Source organism: Paroedura picta, chromosome 3 (genome assembly GCF_049243985.1).
Source record: "Paroedura picta isolate Pp20150507F chromosome 3, Ppicta_v3.0, whole genome shotgun sequence".
Classification (NCBI taxonomy): Eukaryota; Metazoa; Chordata; class Lepidosauria; order Squamata; family Gekkonidae; genus Paroedura; species Paroedura picta.
The window spans coordinates 154,222,940-154,235,059 of NC_135371.1; the positions used below are offsets into that span (position 1 = coordinate 154,222,940).

Consider the following 12,120-nt stretch of genomic DNA (forward strand, 5'->3'; position numbering starts at 1 on the left):
TTTTCCAACCATGTGTTTTATTCAGTTCTGTAGTTTCACAATACGGATCGACGTAAGCCGGTCCAAAAGAGGCACGGCCCCTTCTCTCCCATCACTGTGTTCTTTCCTTCTCACCCGATGTCAGTCTGGTTCTGATCCACAGAGTATCATTCGCAGTGGGCTCAGCAGGAGCCCAGGGGAAAGCCCAAAGCAATGGAGTTACAGCCCAGCAACAGCCCTCGGAGCAGCTGGGGGAAAGAGCTCATTCGCTGCTGCAGAAAGGCAGCCAGGGGAGTTTAGATAAGGAGCTTGCCATTCTACTGCCCCCCCCCCGTGGGCAACCACGGCATGAAAGGAGTTGCCACTCTTGTGCCGTTAGGGACAGGAACCCAAGCAGCACAGGCAGAGCAAGGACCAGGAGGGACGCTCTTCCTTCAGGAGGTGGAAGGCTGCAGCTGCCCTTTGTGAACGTACTCCAAGGCTGTGGCGATGGTTCTCATGTCCATCTCGATGCTCCGCGCCCAGTTCTCCACGTCCCCAATCTCCTGCACAGAGCAAAGAGGTCATGAGCAATGTTAGAATCACAGAATCATAGAGTTGGAAAGGGCCATACAGGCCATCTAGTCCAACCCCCTGCTCAACGCAGGATCAGCCCTAAGCATCCTAAAGCATCCAAGAAAAGTGTGCATCCAACCTTTGCTTGAAGACTGCCAGTGAGGGGGAGCTCACCACCTCCTTAGGCAGCCTATTCCACTGCTGAACTACTCTGACTGTGAAAATTTTTTTCCTGATATCTAGCCTATATCGTTGTACTTGGTAGTTTAAACCAGGGGTAGTCAACCTGTGGTCCTCCAGATGTTCATGGACTACAATTCCCATGAGCCCCATGAGCATTTGCTGGCAGGGGCTCATGGGAATTGTAGTCCATGAACATCTGGAGGACCACAGGTTGACTACCCCTGGTTTAAACCCATTACTGCACGTCCTTTCCTCTGCAGCCAATTTATTTATTTATTTATTTATTTATTGTGTTTCTATACCGCCCTCCCCGAAGGCTCAGGGCGGTTTACAGGAAACAACAAAATAGTACAATTGTACAATAGTACAATGGGAACAGCATCCTGCCCTCCTCCAAGTGACAACCTTTCAAATACTTAAAGAGGGCTATCATGTCCCCTCTCAACCTCCTTTTCTCCAGGCTGGACATTCCCAAGTCCCTCAACCTATCTTCATAGGGCTTGGTCCTATGAACGTTCTGTACATGCCTTTCACGGCTGCATTTCCATCCCCCTGCCATTGGAACTGAGCATCTGCTCACATTCAATCTCCTCTCCCTCACCTGAAATTTCAAGCTGAAGCAACCTCCAGAAATTCAACGCATTAGGTCTGCCCCAGTCCTCCCTTGCTGCCCCTCATAAGTACAACCCAAGGTGGCACCATGTGCCTTCTGTCAGATCTCTACTGAAGGGTCTCCTTAATGTAGACTTTGACTTCACTTCATGCACGGCCAAGGAAAGCCCAAGCGCTTGCCCCTTTCTTGGTCCCGCCTGTTATTACCTCCTTTCATTTTGTCCTTTCCTCCACTGTTGAGATGCAGATTACGTGTTTTTTGGGGGGCAGGGGATTTGTCTCCTTTGCTGAAATCAGAGTGCTGGTGATATGCAGTATCTCAGGAAAGTGAATGCTTCATTCACAGGGAACTTTCAGTTGCCAGAGACTATAATGTTAGTTTAGGAAGTCAAACTCTTCCCCTGAGGTACAGGAAAAGGCATGACATGGGCTGGCCTGAATCTAATCATCCATGCAGGGACACAGAATGTAGCTCTCCCATTCCTCATCGTTCGTGCAGTCCCTTCTGACTCTCCCCTCGTCCCAGACAGAGGTGATGGTGGGGCCAATGCAGAGGAATGGCAGCATGGCTCAGGAGGTTACAGTGACGAGGGGTGAGATTTATTTTATTTATTCTCTTGTGGCGCAGAGTGGTAAGGCAGCTGACATGCAGTCTGAAGCTCTGCCCATGAAGCTGGGAGTTCGATCCCAGCAGCCGGCTTAAGGTTGACTCAGCCTTCCATCCTTCTGAGGTCAGTAAAATCAGTACCCAGCTTGCTGGGGGTAAAACGGTAATGACTGGGGAATGACTGGACCCTGTATTGAGTCTGCCATGAAGACGATAGAGGGCATCACCCCAAGGCTCAGACATGACCCAGTGCTTGCACAGGGGATACCTTTACCTTTACCTTATTCCCCAATATTCTCTCCAACGGGGGCCCAAAGCAGCTTATGTGGTTCTCCTCCCCCACCTCCTCCTCTGTTTTGCCCCCATCTCTTCTCTTGTGAGCCCAACTCTGCTGCAGGGGGTGATCTCACACCCTTGTCCTTTCCCACCTCAGGCCCCTGTTTCAGGCAACACTAAGAGGTTGCAAGAATGGAGTGGAAGGCAAGAAAATCCTGTGTGACTTTTGAGTGTGTGCAACTGGATCCAAGCCGCTGGCTGCTGCTTCCAGTGGCTGGAAAGCCTCTTAAGTTTCTACGGTGGAAGAAGAGACACAAGCACAACCCAGCATACAGGATCCAGCACAGCAAATAAAGCAGAGACTGATCTGTCTTGTACCTCTTCCAGAATGAATAGCTTAGGCAGTCTTTATCCAGTAGGTGGGGCTCTCCTACTGCATGATGCCAGAGCAGATTTGGTACCAGCAAGAACGATCTTGGCCTCTCTGTGGAAGCCTCTCCTTTGGATTACTCAATTGTTCCAGTGCTACAAAGTGCCCACCCAACACTTTCTTCTCCAGGCTCAAGGATGACTTTCCTGTTTGAACCTCTAACTTCTCCACTGGCAGCTTTTGGCTGCTGCTTCTTCCACTCCTTCCCAACACTGGCTCCTTAGCGGGGTAAAGAGCAGGCCAGACACACACACACAATGTTTACACCATGAACAGGACATGCACAGCCAGCCAGCGGAGAACGGGCTTCTCGGTGGGAACTCGAGAAGTAATTGGCACGGCCAGGTGGTGCCAGATGGAGACAGTGGACGTGTGTGCCTGCTTGGCATGGGCTGCTGCCAGGGAGGCAGCTGGATGGGGAGGAGGCCTTGGAAGAGGAAAGCATGCTCTCTGTTCCAGGCACTGGGGAGGGAGCTCAGCTTCTGCCTGCTGCTTCAATTCTTCTCCTGTCCCGGCCTTACCCAGCTAGACCACAACAGTGGAAACTCCGGCACATTGCCAGTGCCGGAGAACGTACAAGAAGCTTCCAGAGCAACAGAAGGCATTATACTGCAGTGGAGGGGACTCTCTTCTGAGGGAAGAGGGCCATTTCTCCTGCTCAGTGCTTTCCCCCAAAACTTTCCCTGCGATGTGGCATTCTGGACTTGGGTCTGAAATAAACAGTGGGTGGAGATGGGGGTGGGAAACTGAATTGTTTTGAGGAGGAGAATTAATCCCCCCTTCATTTCACCACCCCTCTGAAGACCGCATTGGTGGGAAGAAAAAGTCTTTGGGTCTTTGTTAGACACACGGACAGGGCAACGGCTGGTCTGCCCTGTTGTGAAATGGAGAGAACGAGGGCACGTTCCTTGTATCACTAAGACTTCCTTTAAAAAGGGGAACTGCCACCCTCTGCTTCTGTGGCTTTGAGGTCCTTCCCCTACCCCCAATACAGCAGCCCAGCAGAGCCTCCCCTTCAACAGGGATGAGACAATGAAAATCGCAGAAGCTTCTTTAGCTATGCTTGGTCTGCTCATCTTCCACCCATACACCCTCCCCTAGGAGTGCTAGGCAGAGTATACAGTCAGGGTTCCAGGTGAAAAGGTACAAGCAGGCCTGGGAAGGGTATGAGCGTGGGCAACGGAGGAGAGTGGAGAGTCAGCAGCAGTGGGCCCCACCAGAAGTCTTGGGCCCTGGCTGATGCCCCACCTGACGCCAGCTCTGCTTTCACTCTTGCAGCACAAATCCAGGTTATGGGTGTAGGGGGTTCTCAGCCCTATTGTGTAGTGGTTTCTCAGCCTTATTCATTTGTTTATTTTTTGATTTATACCCTGCCCTCTCAGTGCACTGGCTCGGGGCAGCTTCCAGCAAACATAATAGAATTTTAACATATAATATTAAAACTTTAAAACTATCTTTAAGAGAGTCATACCAGCTATATAACCAAGTTGTTTCATTTAAGACAGTTTGGGGATTTTTTTTTGGGGGGGGGAGGGAGGAATATAGCGGGAGCCCAAATGATGTTTAATCAGAGTCATCTTGCTGTTCATTGTCCCTAACCAAATGCCTGGTGGAAGAGCTCCATTCAGTCAGGGCCCTTTGTGCCTCTTCCGTCAGGCTGCCTACAAGCAGCGGTCCCTAACCTTCTTGTAGTCGGGGACCGCCTCCGAGGGTGGGAGAGAGCTAGCGGTCCGGCCGCCACAGCTGCATGTAAACGCGCACGCGCAGCTGCTGCGCATGCGCGTTTTCGCCACTAGGTGGTGCTAACGCACACGCGCGGAGCCGCCTTGCATGCACGTTTTCGCCAGCAGGGGGCGCAAACACGCATGCGCAGCAGCTCCGCGCGTGCGCGTTTGCGTCGCTGGCGTGCCAGCGGCCATGCCTGCCTCTTCCCCCCCTCTCGCCGCGGGGGGGGGGAGGCAGGCGCGGCCGCTGGTGGCCCGGTACCATGGCCTTTGCGGCCCGGTACCGGGCCGAGGACCGGGGGTTGAGGACCCCTGCCTACAAGGACATCTCTACCCTTCCTTAAACATTCTTTCTTTTAGAAAAAAGAGAGGAAAGAAGTGGGGCTCGACCCTACCTCTAATGACGAAGGCCAAACTGCAGATATTCTGTAATTGGAGAAAACCACCCTGCACGTGCTTGGGCTCATTATGGTTTCCGGGAAGAGTGCTGGCACACACTAAGCCGTAGCGACATCCACCCTACTCTAAGTCCCAAAGCCTTGGTCGAGCTGTCTGTGAAAACCCCACACAGGGACCTCCTCTCCTGCAATCCTCCAAGTTCAATTCTTTCCTTCTTCATTCACGCAAGGACCTGACTGACCTTCAGAGCTTGGTTGAAGTTCTCCACCATGCTAATCCACTGGCCTGTCTGCTTGGCAAACTGAGCAGCCTGGATCTGTAGCGTCTTCACCTCATGGTCAAGCTTCCTCTGGTTCACATAGGCCTGTGCAACCCTGGTGGGGGAGGAAGAGGTTCAGCAACACACGCAGGGGAGGAACGGAAGGCATTTCCCTTCATTGAACACTTATTGCTATATTTTCTGCTCAGGCCTTCCACGTACTGAATGGTTTCCAAGTTCAGGGCAGGCTAACCCCAGGGGCAGAGGCAGGCGCTGGGAGTCTGCGGCTGGGTAAGTTCCCAAGCTGCAGTGGATTTTATGGCTCAGTAACATCTGGGAATCATTAGGCAGCACTGGGAACATCTGGAACTAATCTTCTTGAGCCAAAAAGCAGGTGAAGGTAAGGGCGTGGCAAGACATGTTATTTCACTCACTATGGGAGATGAAGGTACCCCCACCCCAAATGGAAATTTGGGAATGACTTGTCAGTCCCCCCCGCCCCCCCAAAAAACAGTATGAGATGCAGCCAAAGACAGCCACATTTGGACAGTTCCCGAACTGGCTCCTGCTCTAGTCTCACATGTAGACATTCAATCTCCAAAGAAGAGCAGAAGATACCTTTTACTAGGTCAACTGCAGTTTCAAGGTAGCAAGCTGCCACATTGCACAGAGCTCCGTTTCAGGAAACAAGGAACATCGTCCTGCCTGCAGCATATTTTTATGCAACTCCTCCCTATCAGAACTATTGGTCCAGAAGGCGATTCTTGAACCAATTTGAACTCCACCTGTATTAAGCAAGCCAGCGTGGGAATAATCTGTTCCGTTTCACTGAGCTACTTTCACAGCAATGCCAGGACATGTGCTTTGAAAGAAAGTGTGATGGGCAGAGCGACAGCAATAAGAACAGAACACCAGGGTCCTCACACCAAGTATCGTTTCTTCTCCTGTTCTATGTTGCTAGAAACTGTTCTATTGTGGTGACTGGGCAGAGATTAGAACTTGAGCCTCCAAAGGAATTGGAGGTGGTCATTTTTGCCATGAGCCATGCAGAGGCCAGGCATATCGTCTCCCCTAAAGTTTAGGATGCAACAGCAAACTGGTCTAGACTGCATATGTCTATCTAGGCAATGAAAGTTTTTTCCTCTGCTCTGCCTTCTGGTATCTCAGCAGAAGGGGTGTTGGAGTATGCAATGTCCAGTGTACAAGGTTAAGAAGAGGAAGAAGACCCTGATGGGGGCAGCACGAAGACTGCTAGATAGATCAGAGAGTTCAGGACCTTTCTGTCTTTCACATGTGCCTTTTGTCTGTCCCTAGATTGCTACTCTCAGGGTAATTTCCTCTTTCTTCACAGAACTTTTCAGTCCACTCTCTCTTGAGCTAGCTAGATGTAGGCAGCATCTATCCTCTGTCTCTCCTCTATCTATCTGGAATGTCCTTCCATAAATAAACCTTTCTTCTTTAACCTAAAACAGTGTTTGTATATCAATGAAATTACTCTGCTATGCTAACATTAATAGGATTGCCGGGTCAAACAGACAGCAGCCACCCAGGGCTGGAAGCCATGCAGCTGGAACCCAATTAACTTTCTCAGGGCAACAAAAGACAGCAGATGTTCACGAACACTAAGGCAAATCCCAGCTTTAAACAGCTGGTGGGAAACAGGTGAGCAAGAGCCATGCTTTCAGCAGAGGAATGACGACATCTGAAAATTTACTCCAGCGCTGTTCACATATTACTTGTCCTTATGAGACCTTCTGTTCCTCCCCTCCCACACACCATATCATAAGAAAACAACTGAAGGAAAGACCTACCTAAGGCCTAGCAAGTCATCTCTCCTGACATATTAACAATCACCATTAACCTTGAAGGGTGCTGGGAAAACACAGGCTCAGCAGCTAATCACAGAAACAAAACAATAGCTGGGACTGAACATGCCTTATCAAGGCCAGGAGGAGTCATGCTGTAAGAATCCAGCTATTTATACTTCAGAACACAAATCGAATATAAAAGCAGAGGGGTAAAATAAAGGGGGCCAATTCAGCTGCTCAACCAGAGTGTTAGGACTTCATACCTGCCTTTTAAAACCATTATGTATTGCTACAGGGGAGCAGAAATTCACAAAGTGCATGGGCTGCAAGAAATTCAGCTCACCCAAAAAAGAAAGAACACCGCTCAAAAAGCCACGTTTGACCATACTGATGGTTTTGCCTTGGGAAGTTTTGCTGCCATCATTCTAGTATTCCTGGCAGACCAGCAGCTCAGCCAAGAAATAACTTTTTGTAGTAATCCTGAGGTCAAACTCCTTAAACTCTTTACAGTCATTTTTTAAAGTGGCCTGCTTTTGGGATTTTGGCTCCCTCGTCCAATTTTCACATAAATGATGAGAGCTAGTAACATGAAAAGTTCTATAACTACAGCTATCATGTTTCTATCAGGCACTCTCAGGCCAAAGCAGATTATTTTCCTTGGCAATGTGCTGCCTAGGCCAAGATAAGCAATCTACAGAGCTTCCATGATAGATGAGCACAGGACCTCTCTATCACAGTTTTTCAATATTAACAGCTTCAGGCAACTTAATAATACACCTACACACTAAGATGAGATAGGTCAATATTTTTTTTTACTTTATAGATTTTCACAGTGATCAAAATTGATAGCAGAGCCCTGAACAAAGCTTGCCCCTAATCATATGGTATGCATGCCCATCTTATAAATCATACTTACAGTTTTGTTTAAGGTTGGCCTACACCTTTTGCACAGTGGCCATGACCCACAGTAATTTGTAACAGAACCATACCCAGAGACTGGGCTTTACTTGTATTTCTTATTAGTGCAGCTCCCATATACCTGTTTTCAAAACTGGCTTTGGGAACTGCACTCAGAGAAGGCTTCCATGGCAGTGCTAGAGACTCCTTAAAGGTAAAGATATCCCCTGTGCAAGCACGGAGTCATGTCTGACCCTTGGGGTGACGCTCTCTAGCGTTTTCATGGCAGACTCAATACGGGGTGGTTTGCCAGTGCCTTCCCCAGTCATTACCATTTACCCCCAAGCAAGCTGGGTACTCATTTTACTGACCTTGGAAGGATGGAATGCTGAGTCAACCTTGAGCCAGCTTCTGGGATTGAACTCCCAGCCTCATGGGCAGAGCTTTCAGACTGCATGTCTGCTGCCTTACCACTCTATGCCACAAAAGACTCCTTACAAAGGTGCATAAGGATCTCTCTTTCGTCTGCAGCCAGCTGTGGCTGAAGCAGAGTGTTGAATGGGGGGGGAATTAGGACAGCCACATGACAGAATAAATCCTGAGCTACCCATTCTGGACATTAAAATGTGCTGGAGGATCACTGCCCTCTCTCTCCTGCCATGTTCCAAGGTCACAGTGTCATTTCAGGCAGGGATTCAACATTGCAGCAGGAATGCCTTCGCACTGGGGCAGTGCTCACAATGTAGTTGTAACTAGTGAGCCTGACCAACTAGCTGCAGAAAGGAAGGGGATTCTGATTTTACTCTCAGATCATTTGCTGAGTAGTTCTACTTTATTAGGGGCTCAGTTAGTCTTGTGCAGCGAGAAGAGACACTGTTTTCATATCCTGATAAAAGTTGAGTCATTTCCTACTTTGGTCCTGGAAATCATTACCCCAATTGGAGCAAGATACAGAACTTCCCAGTGATGAATTCCACTGGCTATTTACAGACAGTCAGGCAAGGATAGCCATATAATCATGAGGAAGCTTCCTCTGTGGACGCTTCATGGCACCTAATCTTGCCCCGTGGATTCCAGATGCACAGCCCAAACAAGAGCAATGTGAATAATAGCACTTAGCATTTATACAGCACAGTAGAATGTTCACAGAACTTCACACGCACTCTTTCACTAATTCCTACTATAGCGCTGTAAAGTAAGGTAGTATTATTATTTCTATACTGCAGATGCGGACTAAGGCCAAGAGGAAAGGGGGAGAGGGAGAGAAGAGCCTTTCTGAGTCCTAACTTAGGCTCTTAGGTGCTCCACACCACCAGTTGTCAGTTTTTGTCCCTTGCTAAGAAACAGCTTGAAGAGCCTCTTGTGGCGCAGAGTGGTAAGGCAGCAGACATGCAGTCTGAAAACTCTGCCCATGAGGCTGGGAGTTCAATCCCAGCAGCTGGCTCAAGGTTGACTCAGCCTTCCATCCTTCCGAGGTCGGTAAAATGAGTACCCAGCTTGCTGGGGGGTAAACGGTAATGACTGGGGAAGGCACTGGCAAACCACCCCGTATTGAGTCTGCCATGAAAACGCTAGAGGGCGTCACCCCAAGGGTCAGATATAACCCAGTGCTTGCACAGGGGATACCTTTACCTTAAGAAACAGCTTAATGTCAGAAAGCTACTTATGCCCATGGGAGCAACATCTACACACGAGATTGAGTAAGAAAATCTAGTTTGGCTCCCCAGTGCTCCACTCCACTTACCCTACGTTCAAGTGGTCCACTAGGGCTTCTGTTAAGCAAGTGGCTGCAGCGATGGCCTCTCGGCGGCGCCGATCTGCAGAGGAAAAATAAAAGCTCCTTCCCATTAGCATTATTTTGGAAGGTCATTTATATTTGTGTGCATCTTCCTTAGAACTCTTGCCACATTTCATCAATTCCCTTTATTTTCCCTCTACATATGAACACACAATTTCTCTTCTCCAAACTGGAAGTTTGACAGTGTTTAATTTTTTGCTGTTAGCAAACAATTTATTGAGGCAATTACTCTTGTGCACCTGTCCATCTCAACAAACTTCAATGCAGTCTGCTGGAAATTTGAGTGAGGAGCAACCAAGGCTGCTACCACACAGAAGATTTTATTTGCCTTGGATTCTGAACCAGAGGGCTTAAAAAAAAAAATAGGATCCACATGATGTGCTGTAATCTTCCTCTTTCCAAGCTTATTTCTCCCCAATATGCTTTTATCACAACCCACTGGATTGGCATCTTCCGAAAAGAATGCAGTCCAAACATACCCATCGGGCTGGAAGATATGGTGCAAAGAAGATCGGGCTGGAAGATATGGTGCATATTTTCCTGCTGTACAAGTCTCACATGGGTGTCATTTTCTCCCCAAAATCTCCTGATCTTGCAGTGTTTTTCAAATATGGCAATTGCTATTTCACTACAGATGTCTACTGCCACTTTATCTATTTCCCTGTCAAATTTTAATCCCCTTGATTTCTCAGTTTTCATTTAAACAAAATGACATCTCCCATCTTTTGTGTTGTTGTTGCAGAGATATAAGGGGAAAGCATGGACAGTTTGGTTCCTGATTCATCAGAAAGGAACATGGAGGGGAAGCTGCAACTTGGCTGCAGGAATTCTGTTTAAGTGCTGCTATTGCTCTAAAGCACATGTGCATAGAGTTGCAACAACAGCTGTGACACATCCTCAAGAGCCAAAGCAGGGTCACTGTGGAGCACGTGTGGGAAAAGTTGGAGGGCAGTGGAAAACATGTATAAAATTCCCTGCATGGAAACAAGCCTGCATTACAAGCAATGATGGAAACAACGCGAGAATCTTCACAGTGTGAAAGCCGCTCAAGGCAGAACTAGGAAGGAATCTGTTTTTCACGTTTCTTCACTGACAAGCATAACGAGCCAGCCGTCCAAATGACTGAGGTGCACAAACTTTCTTGCACCACACTGTAATACCTGTGAGTTTCTTCAACTACTCTTCTAGCATTTACGAGTGCTTTGTGGAATGCCTCAATCTTTTCCCAAATCTGTACGGAAAAACATTCATGTGCGGCAAGAAATAAACAAAGGATGCTACAAGACCCCTCAACGCAGAAATGGATGGCCCACTAGAGACCAAAACAAGGAACCTAACCAAGTTCTCCAGAATTTTTTTTAAAAAAACCACGTTTTTATTTAGTGAGCTAAAACAAAGGATGTTACAACATCCCTTACTGCAGAAATGGGTGGCCCAGGTCTGTCCCCACTAGAGACCAAAACAAGGAACCTAACCAAGTTCTCCAGAATTTTTTTTAAAAAAACAAGTTTTTATTTAATGAGCCAAAACAAAGAGCCCCGCTGCTCCTGCGGTCACCAGCGTTGCTAGGTCGTATTATGGCTGTGGCTTTACTGACTTCAAGCTATCCTCTCTCTGGCAAGCGCAAACCAGGAGCCCCGGCTGGGAAATCCCACTTTAAGCGGCTGTGGGAGTGGAGCAATTGTCCCCCTCTCCAGCACTGCGCTGCTCCAACAATACGGCGCCCATTTTAATCTGATTTTTAAAAAGAGCTAACGCAGAAGAGCCCTCAACTCATTTCTGTCACTCCCGGCGGCCGGCAGTGGGCAAGCACCCGCTCTCCACCTTTCCCACCTTTCGGCCAATAGCAGCCCTGAGGCAGGGGGTGGGCGGTCGTCTGTAACGAAACCGCGCGCTTGGCAACTACCCGAGGCCGCGGCTTCGGGAGACCAGCTAGGCCGCTCACCTTGCAGCTCCTTCCTCTCGTTTTGCTTTGCCTGGTGCTCCTTGAGCAGGCGGGAGAGCATGGTGGAGACGGCGCTCGAGGAGGAAAGCGGCTGCAAGGACTTCCTCCTCCTTGTCAGGTGACACCAGCCGCGCTCACATGACTGCCTCGCCTCCCTGCCCTCCTCCTGCCCCGGCGGTGAGAAAATGAAGGGAGCCGCATAGACTGTGGGATACAGGAACTGTCTTCGCCACCTCGTGTTTTTAAACAGCTGCGTGACAGATAGAATTAAATGCTTAGCGCGGGGGTAGGAGGGAAAAGGGAAAGGATGCTTTACCGGTTGGATTTCTGCCTGTCATGGAGCCTGCATAGTGGAATCTGGGCCCTGAAAACAGCATAATATACATCTTCCCCCCCCTTTTTCCTAAGAAACCGCTTTGCCATCTTGGAGGCTGCCTTGAGCCTTCAGGGAAGGGCAGCATAAAAATCCGGAAAATTAATCTCCTCCAATGCTGTCACATTAGTTTTCTCATGCCTTTTTGACTCTGTATCTTTTAAAAAAGAAAATCCTTGGGACTGTTTTGGCAAAGCAGAATGCAATAAATATAAGGCCTTACAGTCTGTGAGAATGTTTTGCAGTCTGTTGCTGTTTTACACTTGCCTCGGGAA

General features: G+C 48.6%; 1 protein-coding gene across 1 annotated transcript; it reads right to left on the bottom strand.

The window, feature by feature from the left end:
* Positions 1-11,687, bottom strand: BLOC1S1 (biogenesis of lysosomal organelles complex 1 subunit 1). The gene is made up of 4 exons (XM_077328764.1): positions 11,473-11,687; positions 9,474-9,546; positions 5,007-5,139; positions 1-524 (listed from the first exon to the last, which is right to left on the bottom strand). The coding sequence occupies exons 1-4, from the start codon at positions 11,531-11,533 to the stop codon at positions 414-416; spliced, it is 378 nt and encodes a 125-aa protein (XP_077184879.1). The 5' UTR covers positions 11,534-11,687; the 3' UTR covers positions 1-413.
* Between the last annotated feature and the right edge of the window lie 433 nt (positions 11,688-12,120).